The 21,279-nt window shown below is 38.9% G+C and overlaps 1 protein-coding gene across 2 annotated transcripts in view; it reads left to right on the top strand.

Moving 5' to 3' along the window:
* Positions 1-21,279, top strand: part of DGKG (diacylglycerol kinase gamma) — a 241,428-nt gene that overhangs the window by 213,053 nt on the left and 7,096 nt on the right. For both annotated transcript variants that reach the window (XM_049775830.1, XM_049775831.1), the window contains 2 exons: positions 834-954; positions 5,861-5,921. In XM_049775830.1, the coding sequence (XP_049631787.1) occupies positions 834-954; positions 5,861-5,921 (182 nt within the window). The remainder of the gene's footprint in view (positions 1-833; positions 955-5,860; positions 5,922-21,279) is intronic.

Here is a 21,279-nt window from a genome sequence, read left to right as displayed (position 1 = left end):
ATTCAATTCAGCAGATCAAAAAAACTTTTATCCACATTCCTCCCTTCCCTATTCCTAAACTACTGTGTCCTTTAGTTGGATAGGGTGTTTAGAAATTATTTAAAGAAGAGTTGATTTGTCAGTTAGGTTTTAGTTGAAGAGACCTGTTAATATGCCAACACTTTTTATTAGATATGTATGCTAATCTTTTCAATCAAAAAAATGTTCTCAGTAGTACGGGAATTTTGTACAAAATAAGTGGTCTACTTAGTAGTACTGCAGCAAGGGTGCTTTTCTTGCATGCAGCCAAGTTAGGTTCAATCCTCAGCACCCCAAATGATCCTCCAAGCCCACCAGAAGTAATCCCTAAGCAGAGACACAAGTAAGCCCTAAGCACCTTTGGGTGTGGCCTCAAAACAAACAAAAATAGTCTTGCATATTGATCTGTGGGGAAAATACCTTATTCAGACAGAATAAGCATAAAATGCTTTTGACAAACTAAAGAAATTAAAAAGTAACAATCAAATTGATTTAGTGAATTCTAAGGTGGTGAGCAAAGAGGAAAGAGGCATTGGTGGAAGGATGGATAAAAGTGTTAAAGGGGTCTTTGGGGCATGGGCTTGCTGGAGTGCCAGGTGGGTACAGTGAATCCTACACCTATATACAGGTGTTAGGCTATTCCCTTGAAATTCTATAATATTGTAACTGAATGAAAAATCAATAAAAAGGGGGGAAGAGAAAATACAGTTTGGTGGGAAATTGAAGGGATTTTGACAAATAGATCTGTACTGGCCACAACAGCCTGAGGTTGAAAAAGATGTGTGTGCACTAATATTGGTTATCTCACCTTGCAGACCTCAGTGACCAGCTCCTTGAAGTAGTGGGACTAGAGGGAGCCATGGAGATGGGACAGATCTACACTGGCCTCAAGAGTGCCGGCAGGAGGCTGGCCCAGTGCTCCTCTGTCACTATCAGGTATGCATTCATTTTACACAGCAGTCTTGAGTCTCCCCCACTCCCTTAGCATAGTTGTAGACACAATAAGAATCCATCTTTGGAATTCAGTGCAGGAGAGCAGGAGTCCAGTTTGCTGTTCTCTTCAAATAAATTAATGACATTCATAAACAAGAGAATAAGGTTACAAAATCCAGAGAACCAGAGTTCTAACATCTTACATAAAAAAAAGATCTTTACAAATTAAAATGTCAGGTATATGTCAGTGGCACATTCTGACAAAAACTAGGTGTTCTGTTCTGTTCTTTCTTAGACATTGGCTCTTGAAACTTATTTCTGGTCTACTTGGTAGAACATCGCCACCAACATGAGTGAACCTGTAGCAATAGACTAAGAGGATGATGGTTCTTCAGAGTTTTAACCACTCGGGTTCAGGGAGGAGATAGATCTAAGAGACTCTCTGGTGCTGGTTGCCTGTTTTGTCATAGCACCTGGCCACAGACCTTCTCCACCTGATTACCGTATTTTCGGGCGTATAAGATGACTTTTGAAACAAAAAAAAAGTCAACCGAAAGTCGGGGGTCATCTTATACGCCGAGTATATCCTGAAAAATGTTTCAATATGCCGCTAAACGAAAATTGTCTGAATATTGCCCCAAAACCAATTTTCCAACTCGATCCTGCACCAATCACTGCAAGGCTGCTCAAACCGCCTCTCTAACTCAGCCAATCCAAGCAGGCTTTTTATGCATGCAAATTAGATAATGTCCTGGACCCAAATCTACACTGTAAAAAGACTGCTCAGATTGGCCTGAGTCAGAGAGGAAGTCTATTACAGTATAACCTTTGAACCTTTGCTTGTTGTGATTGGCTCACTGTGGTGCATGACCACAGGAACGTTCTGTCTGATACAGCGAATATAGGCCTAAACCGATGTCTTAACTGCAAAATTAGGGGGTCGTCTTATACGCCCAGTCATCTTATATGCTGGCAAATACGGTATATTAAATGTCTTTGTTATTTTCTTTTTTCCTCTTTCCATTTAATTTCTACCTTTAAGTCTATTAATTTCTCTTGGTGGGTCTCTTAGAAGGTACCAAAGCATGCAGACTTTCCAGTATTTTTTTTTTTTTTTTGCCCAAAGAACATTTTTTTCTCCATAAACTCCTGAGTCTCTCTAGACATTCAATTTGAGAAAACTTCTCTTGATGTTTCCTCAGAATGAACCCCAGAACTGGTTTCTGATGTCACTTAACCATATTCCACAAACGATTTTTTTTTTTTTTTTGGTTTTTGGTTTTTGGGTCACACCCAGCGATGCTCAGGGGTTACTCCTGGCTGTCTGCTCAGAAATAGCTCCTGGCAGGCACAGGGGACCATATGGGACACCGGGATTTGAACCAACCACCTTTGGTCCTGGATCGGCTGCTTGCAAGGCAAACACCGCTGTGCTATCTCTCCGGGCCCGATTTTTTTTTTTTTATCTCTCTCTTTGTCCTTTGCATTTCCAGATTTAAATTGCTCATTCTCTGAGTTGTAACAGTGTTTGAACTCCTGTCCCTTTCTCTCCACACTCTATGATTCTAATTCTAAGAAGTTCCAGTCTGGTAGCAGAGTTAAGTCATAACACATGTAGACCCCAGAGAATGTGCCATCTTAATCCCAGAGGAACCCAAACATCAAAGAACAAGAAAGGGGAGTTTATCTTCAGAGCTAATGGATATACTTATAAATAAAAACAGAAAGGGAAAACAAGAAGCCCTCTCCTGAGCATTTCCCACATGCTTTCTCAGTCCCCAGACCCATCACCACTCTCTTCTATTATTTGTTTTATTATTAGGTTTATTATTTTTCATTATAAAGTATCCTGAGGATCTGTTGAGATCATCTACATCAAAACAATAGAACCCTTCTATTTATTACTTCAAAATCCAAGATAATACTGAGTCTAAGCTTGGATACGATAGTCAGTTGAGGGAACAAATATTCCCTGCTTACTTGGACCAAGGCCTCTGAAAGCACCTGATTTTTCTCCTAAAGATAATCTTGGTACAAATCCCTAAGTTTTCTGTAGAAGGCCATCAGAAGACTTTATATGTCTCTAATTATGAATTCATAAATCAGGCTTTCTCTTCAAGACTATGTTCTTCCTTCAATACATAACTCATTTGCTTGTCTCTGTGTCTTTGCTTTATGTCTACTCTGGAGAAGTCTTCATATTTCCTCTTTCTCTCCACTCACATCATTTTTTATTGTTCTTATTTGTTTTGAGGCCACACCCAGGGCACTTATGGGTTATTCCTGGCTCTGCATTACAAAAAATTACTCCTGGCAGGCTCAGAGGACCATATGGGATAACAGGATTGAATCCTAGTTGGCTGCTTACAAGGCAAACACTCTACCCTCTGTGCTGTAGCTCTGGACCCATCAATCACATTTTTCTAAACAAGTTTCTTTCTTTTTTTTTTTTTCTAAACAAGTTTCAACAAAAATTATCTTGTTTTGGGCCAGAGAGATAGCATAGAGGTAGGGATTTGCCTTGTGTACAGAAGGACGGTGGTTCAAATTCTGGCATCCCAAATGGTCACCCAAGCCTGCCAGGAGTGATTTCTGAGCATAGAGCCAGGAGTAACCCCTGAGTGCTACCAGGCGTGACCCAAAAACAAAACAAACAAAAAACAATAAATGTGGTTAAAAGTAATTTTTAAAGAATTATCTTGTTTCACACACTATAAAAAAATCTATGAGTCTGCATTTGCTGCAATGTGACTGGAAATGAAAGGTGTCACATGAAGTAGATGGAAAGGACAAATGCTGGATGATCTCACTCATTTCTGGTACAAAGAGAGACAAAACCAGAAAATAGACAGTATTGAACAAAGACAAACATTGGTCTTGAATTATAAAACTGAGATTACAAAGCAGTAGAGGAAGGTGGGAGGGAATAAAGAGGTAGATTAGAGGTGGCATGGATAGTGGTGAAGAAATTGGGACACTTTGGTGGCTGTGGGGTGCAGTAATTTGGTACATATCAGTACCATCAACTTTTAGCACTTTTGAAACCATGTTACTTAAACCATAAATAATAGAAGTTAAAATTGGAAAACATAACAGAAAATAACTAATCTTCAACAAAACAGTACTTCCTTCTCTTCTCCCCCTGCCTTTAGGCTGTTCCCCTAATGACCAATGTCCACTTTCCCAATTAATCCAGATCCATATCCCTACATATGCAAAATGAACTCTTGTTGAAGAGATGATAGGATGGGTCAAGGCAAGACACAGTCCTACCTAAGATGTATGCTGCATAGGTTGGAGACATTATCTCATTGACATGATGTAACTTCTCACTCAACATAGTAACTAGGCCTTTCCCCATTTCATAACCTTTCCCATTTCAGAGTGGGGCTTTTGGCACAATATGCAGGCCCTCTGGCTAATTGTTTAACTGGGGGTCGGCTCAGCAGTGATGCTGCCATATTTGTTGGCCAGTAACTCAGAGTTCTGTGGACTCAGCACTCACTCAGGGCAGTTTCTTAAAGCAGGATCCGGGCACCAAAACAACAGAATCACCCATCATGCTGATTAAAATGCAGGCTCTTGGACTTAGTCCCAGACCTGCCAATGCAAAATAACTTGAAAATCCATTTTGGTTTTGTTGTTTATTTTCAATAGTATTGCACTTTAATTTGTATGCGGAAATTCTTAGCCATACACACCAAGTTATTTCTTTCCCTAAAACTACTTGACCTACCTAGCTTCTTATTCATATAGGTCTATATAAAAGGTCAGAGTGACAGCACAGCAGGTAGGACATTTGCCTTGGACATGTCCAACCCAGGTTCGATCCCCAACATCCCATATGGCAGTGTTTTTCAACCACTGTGCCGCGGCACACTAGTGTGCCGTGAGATATTCTCTGATGTGCCGTGGGAAAAATTCCAATTTCATCTGAACATGCGGCTTTGGCTCACAAATAGACCAAATCATTATCATTATTTATTATTTCATAATAAAGTAATTATAAAATAATTTCTTCATGCTTATTTGATTCCTATTCAAGAGAATTACTTTATATATAGTCAATATAGGCACAGAGTTAAAATTTTTTAACATTTTCTAATGGTGGTGTGCCTCATGATTTTTTTTTTTTTCATGAAAAAAGCGTGCCTTTGCAAAAAAAAAAAATAGTTGAAAAACACTACCATATGGTTCCCTAAGCCTGCCAGGAGTAACCCCCGAGCACCACTGGGTATGATCCAAAGACAGAGGATAAAAGGTCTACATAATACTCCTTACATATCTCTTTTTTTTTTTTTTTTTTTTTTGGTTTTTGGTTTTTGATTTTTGAGTCACACACGAGAGCATTCAGGGGTTACTCCTGGCTCCATGCTCGAAATCGCACCTGGCAGACTCGGGGACCATAATGGACGCCGGGATTTCAACCACCGACCTTCTGCACCTAAGGCAAATGCCTTACCTCTGTGCTATCTCTCCATCCCCCTTCTTACATATCTTAAGCAGAAAATTAAAGACAATAAAATGTTCTTAGAATTTTCAGTGACTTCAGAAGAGAAAGCTTTTTTTATTTTTTTTTGAGGGGGCACACTTGGCAGTGCTCAGGAGTTACTTCTGGCTCTGTACTCAAAATTTGCTCTTGGCAGGCTCAAAGGTCCATATGGGCTGCCAGGGATCAAACCCAGGTCTGTCCCAGGTCGGCAACATGCAAGGCAAATACCCTACTGATGTGTTATCTCTCCGGCCCTGAGAAAGCTATTTTTAATAAATTCTTCCTTTACTAGCTCTCAAGAATCTTAGAGAACCACTCCTAGGTGGGAATTTAAGTCACCTCCGCTTTTTTTTCTTGATGGGGATGACTCTGCTTCTCCAAGTGCAACAAGTGATTGTGTTCTCTTTTGGGGTCCAGGACGAACAAGCTGCTGCCTATGCAAGTGGATGGAGAGCCCTGGATGCAGCCACCTTGCTCGGTAAGTTTGTAAGATTTTGAGGAAGGAACTGGGGCCTCTAAAGCAGTGCTCAGGGAACCCAGTGGTCACTCCTGGCAATTCTTGAACAAAAGACCAGCGGTTCAATGTGATGACTTGAAGGTGCAGTTCTTCTCGGACCTTATGGTAACAGGTAACATTGGTGCCATGCCCAGCAGTGTGTAGGGCACCTTGTGGGATAAGGATTAAGCCAGGGTCATTTACATGCTCTTATTTACATAAGTTCTAACCTCCATTTTATCTCCTCAGCCTCTTATTTTTTTAATATATTTTTTATTTAAACCCCTTGATTACATACATGATTGTGTTGTTTGGGTTTCAGTCATGTAAAGAACACCACCCATCACCAGTGCAACATTCCCATCACCAATGTCCCAAGTCTCCCTCCTTCCCACTCGACCCCCGCCTGTACTCTAGACAGGCTTTCTATTTCCTTCATACATTCTCATTATTAGGATAGTTCAAAATGTAGTTATTTCTCTAACTAAACTCATCCCTGTTTGTGGTGAACTTCATGAGGTGAGCTGTAACTTCCAGCCCTTCTCTCTTTTGTGTCTCAAAATTATTATTGCAAGAATGTCTTTCATTTTTCTTAAAACCCATAGATGAGTAAGACCATTCTGCATTTCTCTCTCTCTCTCTCTCTCTCTCTCTCTCTGACTTATTTCACTCAGCATAATAGATTCCATGTACATCCATGTATAGGAAAATTTCATGACTTCATCTCTCCTGACAGCTCCGTAATATTCCATTGTGTATATGTACCACAGTTTCTTTAGCCATTCATCTGTTGAAGGGTATCTTGGCAGTTTCCAGAGTCTTGCTATGGTAAATAGTGCTGCAATGAATATAGGTGTAAGGAAGGCAATTTTATTGTATTTTTATGTTCCTAGGGTATATTCCTAGGAGTGGTACATCTGGATCGTATGGGAGCTCGATTTCCAGTTTTTGGAGGAATCTCCATAATGCTTTCCATAAAGGCTGAACTAGGCAGCATTCCCACCAGCAGTGGATAAGAATTCCTTTCTCTTCACATCCCCACCAACACTGTTTGTTCTCATTCTTTGTGATGTGTGCCAATCTCTGGGGTGTGAGGTGGTACCTCATAGTTGTTTTGATCTGCATCTCCCTGATGTTTAAGTGATGTGGAGCATTTTTTCATGTGTCTTTTGGCCATTTGTATTTCTTCTTTGTCAAAGTGTCTGTCCATTTCTTCTCCCCATTTTTTGATGGGATTAGATGTTTTTTTTCTTGTAAAGTTCTGTCAGTGCCTTGTATATTTTGGAGATTAGCCCCTTATCTGATGGGTATTGGGTTAATAGTTTCTCCCACTCAGTGGGTGGCTCTTGTATCCTGGGCGCAATTTCCTTTGAGGAGCAGAAGCTTCTGAGTTTAATATATTCCCATCGGTTAAGCTCTGCTTTCACTTGCTTGGAGAGTACAGTTTCCTCCTTGAAGATGCCTGTAGTCTCAATGTCCTGGAGTGTTTTGCCTACGTGTTGTTCTATATATCTTATGGTTTCGGGTCTGATATCGAGGTCTTTAATCCATTTGGATTTTACCTTCATACATGAGGTTAACTGGGGGTCTAAGTTCAATTTTTTGCAAGTGGCTAGCCAGTTATGCCAACACCACTTGTTGAAGAGGCTTTCTTTGCTCCATTTAGGATTTCTTGCTCCTTTATCAAAAATTGGGTGATTGTATGTCTGTGGAATATTCTCAGAGTATTCAAGCCTATTCCACTGATCTGAGGTCCTGTCTTTATTCCAATACCATGCTGTTTTGATAACTATTGCTTTGTTTAAAGTTGGGGAAAGTAATTCCTCCCATATTCTTTTTCCCAATAATTGCTTTAGCTATTCTAGGGTGTTTATTGTTCCAAATGAATTTCAAAAGTGCCTGATCCACTTCTTTGAAGAATGTCATGGGTATCTTTAGAGGGATCGCATTAAATCTCTACAATGCTTTGGGGAGTATTGCCATTTTGATTATGTTAATCCTGCCAATCCATGAGCAGGGTATGTGTTTCCATTTCTGCATGTCCTCTCTTATTTCTTGGAGCAGAGTTTTATAGTTTTCTTTGTATAGGTCCTTCACATTTTTAGTCAAGTTGATTCCAAGATATTTGAGTTTGTGTGGCACTATTGTGAATGGGGTTGTTTTCTTAATGTCCATTTCTTCCTTATTGGTGTATAGGAAGGCCACTGATTTTTGTGTGTTAAATTTGTAGCCTGCCACCTTGCTATATGAGTCTATTGTTTCTAGAAGCTTTTTGGTAGAGTCTTTAGGGTTTTCTAAGTAGAATATCATGTCATCTGCAAACAGTGAGAGCTTGACTTCTTCCTTTCCTATCTGGATTCCCTTGATATTTTTTTCTTGCTAATCGCCATAGCAAGTACTTCCAGTGCTATGTTGAATAGGAGTGGTGAGAAAGGACAGCCTTGTCTTGTGCCAGAATTTAGAGGGAAAGCTTCTAGTTTTTCTCCATTGAGGATAATATTTGCCACTGTTCAGCCTCTTATTTTAAAATGAAGCGCTCCTTTGGCTAGTTCCTTTTTGATTTATTTGGGGGTACTAGTGCTATTCAATCTCTGAATTTCTCTGAGTTGTAGGGGTTTTGGAAATCATCTAGAGATACCCTCTTCCATAATAATTCATTCACTCTCCCACCAGGGCTTTATTATTATTGGTTTTTATTTATTTATCTTTTTCGTGAAGCAAGCTAACTCCCCCCCCCTTTTTTTTAATTCTTTTTGGGCCATATCAGGCAATGCTCAGAACTTACTATTGGCTCTGCACTAAGAAATCACTCCTGGCAAGCTCAGGGGACCATATGGGATGCCAGAAATCGAACCAAGTTTGGTCGAATGCAAGGCAAGCATCCTACCTGCCATACCATCATTCTGGCCCTGTAGCATGATAGATTTTTTGGGGGGATGTTGGGGGGACACACTCGGTGGCACTCAAGGGTTACTCCTGGCTATGTGCTCAGAAATCACTTCTGGCTTGGAGGAGCATATTGAATGCTGGGGACCAAACCCAGGTCCGTCCTAGGTCAGCCACATGCAAGGCAAATGCCCTACCGCTGTGCTATCGCTCCGGCCCCCACATGATAGTTTTATTGAACAAAATTTACTTAGAATGATGTGGGGGATATCTATTCAAGAGAGAACATAAACTTGAAAGTGTAAGTAGAGAAACAAATATACAAGCACTAAGGCTTTATTAAATGCCTTCTTGTTTAATAAGAGATTCAATCAGGCAGCTTTTCCAAAAACTACCTTCAACATAGACCCATCTTCCAAAATCTCACAGTTCTAGTTGGTGAAAAACAAAACTTTCAAGTTGAATGCCCCACCTTGAAACATACAACTATTTGTATAATTCAAGTTGCCATACAAGTAGGTTCTCTGCCACTGAGCATACTACACTAGAAGAAAGCTTGATGATGAAATATAATTGTGAGAAAGTCTCAATGTGGGGCCAGAGCACAGAGCCAGAAGCAACTCTTGAGCACCACTGGGTGTGACAAAAAAAGAAGGAAGGAAGGAAGGAAGGAAGGAAGGAAGGAAGGAAGGAAGGAAGGAAGGAAGGAAGGAAGGAAGGAAGGAAGGAAGGAAGGAAGGAAGGAAGGAAGTCTTAATGTGGAAGTCAAATTATCACATATAACCTCTAACCTCTAACCAGCCCCTAACTTCTAACACCCTCACATACAGACATCATATGCTTCTGTCTTCATTGTCATTTGTTTCCAGGAATGTTCATATTTCCTCTTAGATTTTATCTCTGACCCACTGGTTGTTCAACAGTGTGTTGTTTAATTTCCAGGTTTTAAAAGTTTTTCTTCTGTGTCCCTCTGTAGTTCATTTCTAATTTTAGTGCCTTGTGATCTGAGAAGGTAGTCTGTACAATTTATATCTTCTTGTCTTTATGAAGATATGTTTTATGGGCCAGCCTGTAGTCTTATTGATATCTTCTTTCAGGTTTCTCAACAATTGTATTAAATATTTTGCTGTTCCCTCATTGGGTGCTTATATGTTTAGGAGAGTGATTTGTTCCTGTTGTATATATCCTTTGATTAGTACAAAATAACTATCTTTGCCCTTTATAACTTTTCTAAGTCTAAAGTTTGTGTCATTTGATATTAATATGGCTACTCCAGCTTTTATAAGGGAGTTGATAACTTGGATGATTTTCCTCCAGCCTTATATTTTGATTCTGTTTGTTTTGACTATTCAGATGTGTTTCTTGTAGGCAGCAGAATATTGAATTCAGCTTTTTGATCCACTTTGCCACTCTGTGTCTCTTAACAGGTGCATTTAGTCCATTGAAATTAAGAGAGACAATTATGATGGGATTAAGTGTCCTCTGTGTAGAAGTTTAGTATGTCTGTTGGTCTGTCTGTCTTAAAGTAGACCTTTCTATTTTTCTTTTAAGGCTGGTTTTGAGTCTATAAAGTTTCTGAGCTGCTGTTTATCCATGAAGCTATGTATACTTCCTTCAAATCTGAAAGTGAGTCTAGCTGGGTGCAGTATTCTAAGCAAAGACTTCATTTCATTGAGTTTTATCACTATATCCCACCACTGCCTTCTGGTCTTGAGGGTTTCTTGTGGCAGGTCTGCTGTAAATCTTTTTTTTTTTTTTTTTTTTTTTTTTTTTTTTTGGTTTTTGGGCCACACCCAGTAACGCTCAGGGGTTACTCCTGGCTATGTGCTCAGAAGTTGCTCCCGGCTTGGGGGACCATATGGGACACCGGGGGATCGAACCGCGGTCCGTCCAAGGCTAGCGCAGGCAAGGCAGGCACCTTACCTTTAGCGCCACCGCCCGGCCCAGGTCTGCTGTAAATCTTAAGTATGCTCCTTTGGGTGTCATTTCCTTTTTTAATCTTGCTGCTTTCAGTATTCTATCCCTATCTTTGGGATTTGTCATTATGACTCGGCTGTGTCTTGGGGTGCTTTTCTTCAGGCCTCTTTTAGCTGGTACTCTTCAGGCATCCAGGATTTGGTTGTATGCAATCTTTAGCTCTGGAAGTTTCTCTGTAATGTCCTTGACTGTTGATTCTACCTGGGATCTTCTTTCTGGGTCTCTGGGACTCCAATGATTCTTTTATTGTTTCTGTTGAATTTATCAAGGACTTCTATTTTCATTTGTTCACATTCTTTTTTTTTAATTTTTTATTATATCAATGTTCAGGGTGTAAGGTCCCATTTCACTACAAGATTTGTGTGTTCCAATTGCTATTAGATAAGAATTTATTTGTATGTATAGTATTTTCCCATTTTAATGTGCCTATGCAAACAAGGAACGATGCCACGTGGCGTTATCAGCACATATGGGGGCCTAAGTCGTTCACATTCTTTGAGTATTTTTTCATTGTCTGATTATTTGCTTTAAGGTTCTTTTTCAGTATCTTCTACTGTATGGAGTTGCTCTGCATCTCATCTTTCTGACTTCAGTTGCTGTTACTCTGTTGGAGAGGCTTTCCATTGAGTCTTTCATTTCATCTACTGAGTTTTTCAGTCATGTTATTTCAGTTTGGAGTTTTTTTTTTATTTCTATCCTTGTGGTCTATTCAGCTCAATCTTTGCTTTCTTTGAGTTCTCTGAACATCCTCCATATTAGTACTCTAAACTCCTTGTCTAAGAGGCTAACTATGTGGTTGGTACTTTCTGGGTCATCAGAGCTGTCATCTTTATTCTCTATGCATGCTGTTGTCCTGCATTGTTTCACCACTGACACACTTATAGTGTGGTTTTTACTGCATGTTGTGTTAGGATTCATGGCTAGAAGATGCACAGGGCCGTGCTCCTCTGGCTCCTCCCTCCTTGGTCATTTCTGGCTCACCTCCACTTACACAGCTTCAGCAAGGGCAGGATTGGTCTTCTGTAGCCCCATGGAATGGTGTTTGGTGGTGACCACCAGGTTCCTCCCTGCTTGGCATTTCTGGCTTACCACCATGTGCTTCTGGAGAGAACTCGACACAAGCTCCTTAATACAGGTGTTCCACCACCCGGGGATCTAGCTAAAAATGTTGTGAACAGGTAACTGTTCTCTTGACCAGTCTTATTTATAATAAGCCTTCTCACCCAGCTTCTAATACTGTGCCAGTTGGTTATAGTTGCATAGTCATCTTTGTTGAACAAATAAGGGGATGAACAAGGAAACAAAACTAAGAACATTCCTTACTTCCCATTCCTGTTTTAACTCTTCTTTTGTTAGGTCTTCCAAAGTCGTGTGTTCTTTTATCTTGGTTTATTCTCAATGAAAACCTCAGTTACACAATCTATGGAGAAGACGGTTTCCATTGGAATCTCATTGGAAGACTACACCGTAGTCCTGAAGTTCAAAGCACAGGACCTACCAGTAGCAAGCACATCCTCAATACTATCATGAAGTTCAGATCTCAAAAGAGGAAAGTTGAGCTTCCTCACTCTAGTGAAGCATTCTAAAGCCTCAATAGTCTATTTTGAGCCCATCAGAATACTAGGGGCTTTTTCCTATTCAAGAAAGGGTTTTCTTACTAAGCCTGAACAGTAGGTTCATTTCTAGAACCCTTTGTTCCACATCACTTTTACAAATGATAAAGTGCTCCCTCCCTAGAGGTAGAGACTCCGGAGATAGCATCTTCTATAAAGTTAACCAAGATTGATAAGATGCAAAAATTGCTCTAAAAAACTTTACATTAATCTTCTGATTTCTTTTTTTTTTTTTTTTTTGTGGTTTTTGGGTCACACCCGGCAGTGCTCAGGGGTTACTCCTGGCTCCATGCTCAGAAATTGCTCCTGGCAGGCACGGGGGACCATATGGGACGCTGGGATTCGAACCGATGACCTCTTGCATGAAAGGCAAACGCCTTACCTCCATGCTATCTCTCCAGCCCCAATCTTCTGATTTCTATAAGAGTACAAAATAAATGATGAAAACACACCACAGCAACAACTAATAACAGATTAACACCTTTTAGAATTAGGGAGGAAGAAGAAATGTCTTCTGATTATAGTTTTGATGGTGCTAATTTGAGAAAATATACCCAAATTTAACTGTCTCCTAAATCCCTAAAAAGCTGAAAAATGGGATGTGTCTCAGTGGCAGAACCTCTATCTTGCATGGCTGAGGACAGAAGTTCCCAGGAGTGCTCCCATCATCCAATGTTGTCTCTAAAGTGCCTTGTGATCCCTTGTGCCACAAGTGCAATGCTTTGCACATCACAACAAGTATGTGACACACTTGCATCCCAAATACCACCCAAAAACACTCCAACAACAAAAGGTAAGGGAAATGGAAAATAAATAAAATAATTTAAAGCTGGGTCCAGGGAGCTAGCTCAAAGGGGTTGGATTCATGCATTGCAAACAACCAAGCTAGATCTCTTGCACAGAATAATCCCTAAAGCAATATAGACATAACCCTGGTGGCCTGGTGGTACTACTGAAGAAGCCCTTATTTTTTTTTATTGGGAGTAAGTATATCTAGTGACGCTCAGGGCTTATTTCTGGCTCTATGCTCAGGGATCACTCCTGTAAAGGATCAGGAAACTGTATGGGTTGTCTGGGATGGAACATATCAGCCACATACAAAGTAAGCATCCTACCAACAATACTATTACTCTGAGGGCCAGAGACATAGCATGGAGGCAAGGCATTTTCCTTGCATGCAGAAGGATGGTGGTTTGAATCCTGGCATCCCATATGGTCCCCTGAGTCTGCCAGGAGCGATTTCTGAGTGTAGAGCCAGGAGTAAGCCCTGAACGGCACTGGGTGTGACCCAAAAACCAAAAAAAAAAAAAAAAAATACTATTACTTTAGTCCTATTTTTTTCTTTTCTAAAAAAAATTAAGGCTAAACTAAATCAAACCCTTCCCCACATGGTTCAGTGATATCTGATATTTGAATTGCCAATTCCTTAAATCCCATCTCTGGCTTCTGAAATAGCTATTAACTACCTTATCCACACTTTCACCCTTTCTCCAAAGCCACACTTCAGAGAATACAACTCACTGTGAAAAATTGTGTAACCTAAGGATTTTATTATGGCGCACAGTTCTCAGAAATCTCTATGTGAAAATGAGTTAGTCTACTCAGGTTGTCATAACAAAATAACACAGACCAGGTGACTTAAAGAACAGAAATCTGAAATAGCATGGAGGTAGTGTGTTTGCCTTGCATGCAGAAGGACAGTGGTTCAAATCCTGACATCCCATATGGTCCCCTGAACCTCCTAGGAGCAATTTCTGAGCATAGAGCCAGGAGTAACCCCTAAGCACTGCCAGGTATGACCCAAAAGCAAAAACAAATAAACAAAAAAGAACAGAAATCCGTTTTCCCATAGTGGAAATTGGAAGTTGAGATATTAGCAGACTTGGTTTCCAGTGAGATCTTCCTAATAGAGAGTGACTTTCCTCTCTCTTCTCAAAGACACCAACTCTCTTGTAGTACGGCTACCCCCTTATGATATCTTTTAACTTTAATTTCCTCCTCAAAAGACCCATCTCCAAATATAAGTACATTGGAGGGAAAAGTTTTAACATTTAAATCTGGAGGGGACACAGTTCGTAAGGGAATATAACAGGAAGTCACTCTTGCCAGAACTAAAACAAAACTACCCTTGTTGAAACATGTCCCTATTTTCCTATAAACACAAATGAACTGAAAAGTGATTCAAATTTAAGGTTCAGTAACATCAAGGACAAAATAATGTTTGGTAAAAATAAAAACCAGTTAGAGGCTGTAATGATAGTACAGTTGTACCTGCCATGAGTACTGATGGGTGTACCCCCTCCCCCACCCCCAAGTTGAAATTAGAATGACAACAAATGAGTTAAATACAGATATGCAAAACTATACAATAGCAAAAGTCACTCTGAAAGATAGGCTATATAATGTAAATATTAATTTGTACTCCAAAACTAAGATTATATTAACCAAGGCTTAAAGTAAATGGGAGATAAGATTAAAAGAATAGTGAAAAATAGGCTAAATTTTTTTATTGTCACTCTTCACTTTGACAATTTAAAAGCATAAGTCAGAAGAAGCTTTTAGGTGAATAATCACTAAGAAACTGAAAAACCTGGTACACACCTTTTAAACACATGGGAGAATTTTAAACTTATGAACCCTATCAATGTAACACAAGACAAAAAAGCAAATTAAAAAATTCTTAATTTTTGAAGCAAAATATAAAAATCAAGACTAAATATATCACTTTCTAATAAAAATACATTCTATTATGGAATATAGTGCTCATAACTTTTTAGATATCTAATAAAAGAAACAAAACATACTGTTAAGAACCTTATCGGGGCCAGAGAAATAGCAGGGAGGTAGGGCGTTTGTCTACCTTGCAAATGGTGGTTTGAATCCTGGCATTCCATATGGTCCCCTGAGCCTACCAGGAGTGATTTCTGAGCATAGAGCCAGGAGTAACCACTGAGCGCTGCCGGGTGTGACCCTCCCCCCCCAAAAAAAGAACATTATCAATATATTCTTTAAGCAAAAAGTTATTTAAGAAATTGCCAAAAACACAGGTGTCCAAAATCTTTAAAATAATTGTTTCTGTCTTTGTTGAAGTGGCAAAAAAAATAATGTAATAAGAATTGAAGGAAATAACTCTATATATATATATAAACAAAGTAAATATTGTATATTTTCTTGAATCCACAGAGTATTTACTAAAATAAATCAATTTCACAAAGAAGAGAAAAATGTATATATGGTTATGTATATTTCTCTTCTTTACATATATATTATCCAGGAATAGATTAAGCATGAATTCTAAAGATTATTTCATAAGATAAAAAAATAAATTAGAAATTAATAATGAAATTAAGTGAACAAACAATCCAATGAGATATTTCTAAAGAGTGAGACTTAAGAGATCAAATCATCATTATTAATTATTTAAAATAATAAAAAGGGAAGGTTCTCATTTAAAACTTTAGAGTATAGCCTAAACAATATCTAGAATTAAATAAACAATTTAGAATTAAATTTAAAGTCTCAACTATTTCCATCAGGTTTAAGAAAGAAAATCTAATGAATATTCCCCAAATTAGAAGAATGAAATAAAGTTAAATGAAATAGAGAAAGAAATTATGAGGCTAAAAATAGAAAGTAATTTAAAAACAGAAAAATCTAAAACTAATTCCTTAAATATGTCAACTGTTTGAAATCTTAGTTTTAAAAAGAGAAAAACAGGCCAGAGATATTGAAATGTATAATATAATAAATGTGGCAATGACTATGTTGATTATAGGATGATAGGATGTGTACAATTATATATAGTCATCTTGATTTTAATAAACTCGAAACCTTTAAGAAAATAAATAAAAATTCTAGGTAACCACTAATGGTTTTCATTAATGAAATGCAAAATGCCTTCAAATAATTGCATCAAGATGATCATAAAGCAGATGGTCTTACTGATGAGTAATGGTAATGAGATCATTTATTAGAAAATACTTATATAACTTTTTCATATTGTAAATTAAAATTGAAAACTACCCAATCAATGTTAGGAAATGTAAACATATGCAACTCCTAAAATATTATACTTAAAAATGGAAAATATAGATCAGTATCAAATATGAATATGAGACAAAAGTTCTAATTAAAGTTTTGGTAGATGGAATCGAGAAATATGTTAAAAGAAAAATTCACTCCTCAAGAAGTGTATATCAGGGCCCGGAGAAATAGCACAGCGGTGTTTGCCTTGCAAGCAGCTGATCCAGGACCTAAGGTGGTTGGTTCGAATCCCAGTGTCCCATATGGTCCCCCATGCCTGCCAGGAGCTATTTCTGAGCAGACAGCCAGGAGTAACCCTTGAGCACTGCCGGGTGTGGCCCAAAAACCAAAAAAAAAAAAGAAGTGTATATCAGAAGTGCCTGGTATCCACCCCACAACCCTGAAGAGAACAAACTGGAGGACTGTCCAGTGACTTGGTAAACTCCCCCAGTCTCTTGGAGGCTGCAAGCACCTGGAGCCTGTGCCAGGGCCCAGCCAAGAGAACCAGCAAGAGGACTAATCGACAGTGTCCTGCACACATATCTTCTAGTTAAGGAACCATAGTATAACACATAGAAGACACCAAACTGCAAAGGACACAATAGGGAAAAAAAAAAAAACACAGAACACCACCATGCTTAGAGAATGATGATGGTAGCTCGGCAGACACAGTACCAGCCACCTACCTAGCCTCTCTGATAAAGATTTTATAGAAGAAATGTGGAGAATATTCAAAGAACTCAAAGAAACCAAAACAACAATGAAGTACCATCTCACACCACAGAGCTCAGCACACATCACAAAGAACAAGAACAACCAGTGCTGTCATGGATACAGGGTGAAAGGAACTCTCATTCACTGCTGGTGAGACTGTCACTTAGTCCAGCCTTTCTGGAAAACAATACGGATATTCCTCAAAAAGCTGGAAATTGAGCTCCCATATGATCCAGCAATACCACTCCTAGGAATATACCTAGAAACACAAAAACACAATACAAAAATGCTCTCTGTGGGTCAGAGAGATAGCATGGAGGTAAGGCGTTTGCCTTGCATGCAGAAGGACGGTGGTTTGAATTCCGGCATTCCATATGGTTCCCTGAGCCTGCCGAGAGCGATTTCTGAGTATAGTGCCAGGAGTAAGCCCTGAGCAGCACTGGGTGTGACCCAAAAAACAAACAAACAAACAAACAAATGCTCTCTGCGAGCCTTTGTTAATTGCAGTTCTATTTACAATAGCCAGAATGTAGAAACAACCTTGATACCCAACAACAGATGAGTGGCTAAAGAAACTGTGGTGTGTGTACACACACACACACACACACACACACACACACACATACACACACACAGTGGAATACTATGCAGCTGTCAGGAAAAATGAAGTCATGAAATTTTTCAACACATGGATGGAAATAGAAACTATTATGCTGAGTGAAATCAGTCAGAGGGAGAGAGGTAGATACAATAGTCTCACTTATCTGTGGGATTTAAGAAAAATAAAAGACAGCATGGTAATAATACCCAGAGACAATAGAGATGAGGGCTGGAAGGACCAGTCCTTGATATGAAGCTTAGCACAAAGAGTGGTGAGCGCAGTTAGAGAAATAGCTGCACTGACAATTACCATGACAATGATATTGAAAGAGATAAATAGAATGCCTGTCCCAAAGACAGGCAGGGGTGTGAGAGGACGAAACTGGGGGACATTGGTGGCAAGAAAGTTGCACTGGTGACAGGGAATATACATTCTATGACTGAAACCCAACTATGAACATTTGTAACCAATATGTTTAAATATATTTTTTGTTTTTTGTGTTTTTTGGGGGGGGTCACACTCGGCAGCACTCAGGGGTTACTTCTGGCTCTATGCTCAGAAATCGCTCCTGGCAGGCTCGGGGGACCATATGGGATGCTGGGATTCGAACCAATGACCTTCAGCATGAAAGGCAAATGCCTTACCTTCATTCTATCTCTCCAGCCCTAAATATATTATTTTTAAAATAATAATAAAATTACAAAAAGAGTATCAAGGGAGAGCAAAGAAGTCCTCTAGTATTAGTTTAGATAGAAAATTATATAAAATATGAATAGATGACCTAATATACTTAATTAGGTTAAATTTTTCTTTTTTTTTTTTTTTTTTTTTTTTTTTTGTGGTTTTTGGGTCACACCCGGCAGTGCTCAGGGGTTATTCCTGGCTCCAGGCTCAGAAATTGCTCCTGGCAGGCACAGGGGACCATATGGGACGCTGGGATTCGAACCGATGACCTTCTGCATGAAAGGCAAACGCCTTACCTCCATGCTATCTCTCCAGCCCCAGGTTAAATTTTTCTTATTCTTTTTTGTTTGTTAGGTTTTTTGGGGGTTTTTGTTTTTTGTTTTTGTTTTGGTTTTTGGTTTTGGTTTTTGGTTTTTGGGTCACACCTGGTGGTGCTCAGAAGTTACTCCTGGCTCTGCACTCAGAAATCGCTCCTGGCAGGCTCAGGGGACCATATGGGATACTGGGGTTCGAACCGGGGGTCTGTCCTGTGTTGACCGTGTGCAAGGCAAACGCCTTACCTCTGTGCTATCACTCCGGCCCCATATTTTTCTTATTCTTAAAGATAAAACCTATTTAAAATTGTGATTAAACTGATCATTAAAAAATTAACTGGGGACCGGAGCAATAGCATGGCAATAGTAGAGAGTTTGCCTTACACGTTGCTGAACCAGGGCGGATATGTTTTACTTAATAATACTTTCAGAATTTTCATTAATTGTGATAAATATGCTAATATTGCTTGTTAGTTCTTGTCAATGGAATATATATGACACATAAAAGAAAGATCACCATTTAGCAAACTGTTATTGTTTGCCTGTACAGTTATGTATATAGGACTATATAGATAGCATACATTAGATGCAGCTGAGCCCAGTTCAAGTCCCCAGTCCCATATATGATCCCTAAGCACTGCCAGAGACCAACGCTGAGCACAGAGCTAGGAATAGCCGCTAAGTGCACAGCCAGGTACAGTCCCCAGAAGACAAAATATATAAAAGAGAAAATTAATTTAATAAAAAACAAAACATAGAATTGACAAAAGAAATCTTACAGTAATTATTTCAGTTAAGATCTGCAGATATGGGCCCGGAGAGATAGCACAGCGGTGTTTGCCTTGCAAGCAGCCGATCCAGGACCAAAGGTGGTTGGTTCGAATCCCAGTGTCCCATATGGTCCCCCGTGCCTGCCAGGAGCTATTTCTGAGCAGACAGCCAGGAGTAACCCCTGAGCACCGCCGGGTGTGGCCCAAAAACCAAAAAAAAAAAAAAAAAAGATCTGCAGATAGACCAATATAACTAGTTTTTTATATGTATCAGTCATAAGCAATAAAAAAATTAACAGAAAAAATTTAAACTATCCCAATAGCAACAACCAAAAGGCATAAAACACAAAACTGAATTGTGAAATATAGGTGAAAACTGCAATACTCAAACAATGTTATTTTTTAATAATTTGAATTTTAGGAACAGCCATGTATCTCAAAATTCCATTATAAATGGTTCTTGTTGTTCTTCACTTGACAAAACAATGCAATAACCCAGGAATTTCATAAAGAAATTCTGAATAAGGACCTCCCACAAGATATTTAAATAGTTATAAAACCATAGAATTGGCCCAAAATTGGATAGATAAATCAGTAGTATGGAAGAAAGCCCTTTAAAAAAATCTAGTGCACATTAAAGATAGTGAATAAGAAGGATAAATATTATAAACTAATTTGAAAGAAATGTGTTGTGTTACTTATGGTATATAAGTAATAGCCTTGTGAGGAAAAAAATTATTTAAACTATTTACTGCAAACTATACCACGAAAATAAGGTGACACATTTAATTATTAAATTTTTATTCTGCAAGTCAAGAATCAATCAGTGTTTTTAAAAGGCTGGCAAGATTTTTCAATAATCACTTGAAAGAGCAGATTAATAATCAGATTGTATAAAGAGTTCCTGGAAACTGTCAGGAGAAAAAGCTAATGATGCAGTAGTGAACAGAAAATTTATAGAATGCTACAGGCTAGTAAGGTTATGAAATCATATTTCTTATCAAAATTGAAAAAGATGAAGGGGAAGAATTTCAAATAAGAAATAGTGAAAAGTTTATATGTGGTATATAGAATAACTGGATGAGGGAATGCAATATTTGAAAGGAGGGGTGCGTAGACCACTCTTGAGCCTAGGAAGAAGAGACTCTTGGGTCAGAGTCTAGGGAGGAGAAGGGCAGAGAAGGAAAGAAATTGAGGGGAGGAGAGATAGACTAGAAGTAGCAGGTGCGGGGGGCCAGGGGATCCAAGCACATATGATCACACCCAGAGTCTCAAGAATAGAAGGTACGCTCTCTACTACTGAATCACATCCCTGGCATAGAACAACTTCCTTTCTTTTGCTGATAATATGTGTTGCTATCCAAAGTAAGATGAAGCCAGCTCATTCAATGAGGCAAATGTGTAAACTAGTCCAGCTGTTCTGGGAAGCACTTAGAACCATATATCAACACCTTTACAAATATTCATACACATTGATTCAGTTCATTTGCCATATCTCTTCAGATGGTTCATGTGGTCTTAGAAATTTATTCTTTAAGAACTAAATACCTAAGACAAAGTCAACAATAATAGAATCAAGAGACCTAAACTATTAACAATCTAAACTTAAAATGGACCTGTTACACTGTAGGCTAGGGGGCTAAGGGTAAAGATATGGGGTGCCTGCTGGCAACTTTGGTGGCAGGAAGTCAACACTGGTGGTGGGAATGACACTAATTCACTATCACTGTATGCCTGAAATCCAGCTATGAAGGATTT

This window comes from Suncus etruscus, chromosome 6 (genome assembly GCF_024139225.1).
Source record: "Suncus etruscus isolate mSunEtr1 chromosome 6, mSunEtr1.pri.cur, whole genome shotgun sequence".
Taxonomy (NCBI): Eukaryota; Metazoa; Chordata; class Mammalia; order Eulipotyphla; family Soricidae; genus Suncus; species Suncus etruscus.
Note: the sequence above shows the minus strand (reverse complement) of the source record. Positions and strands in the feature narration are given on the sequence as shown.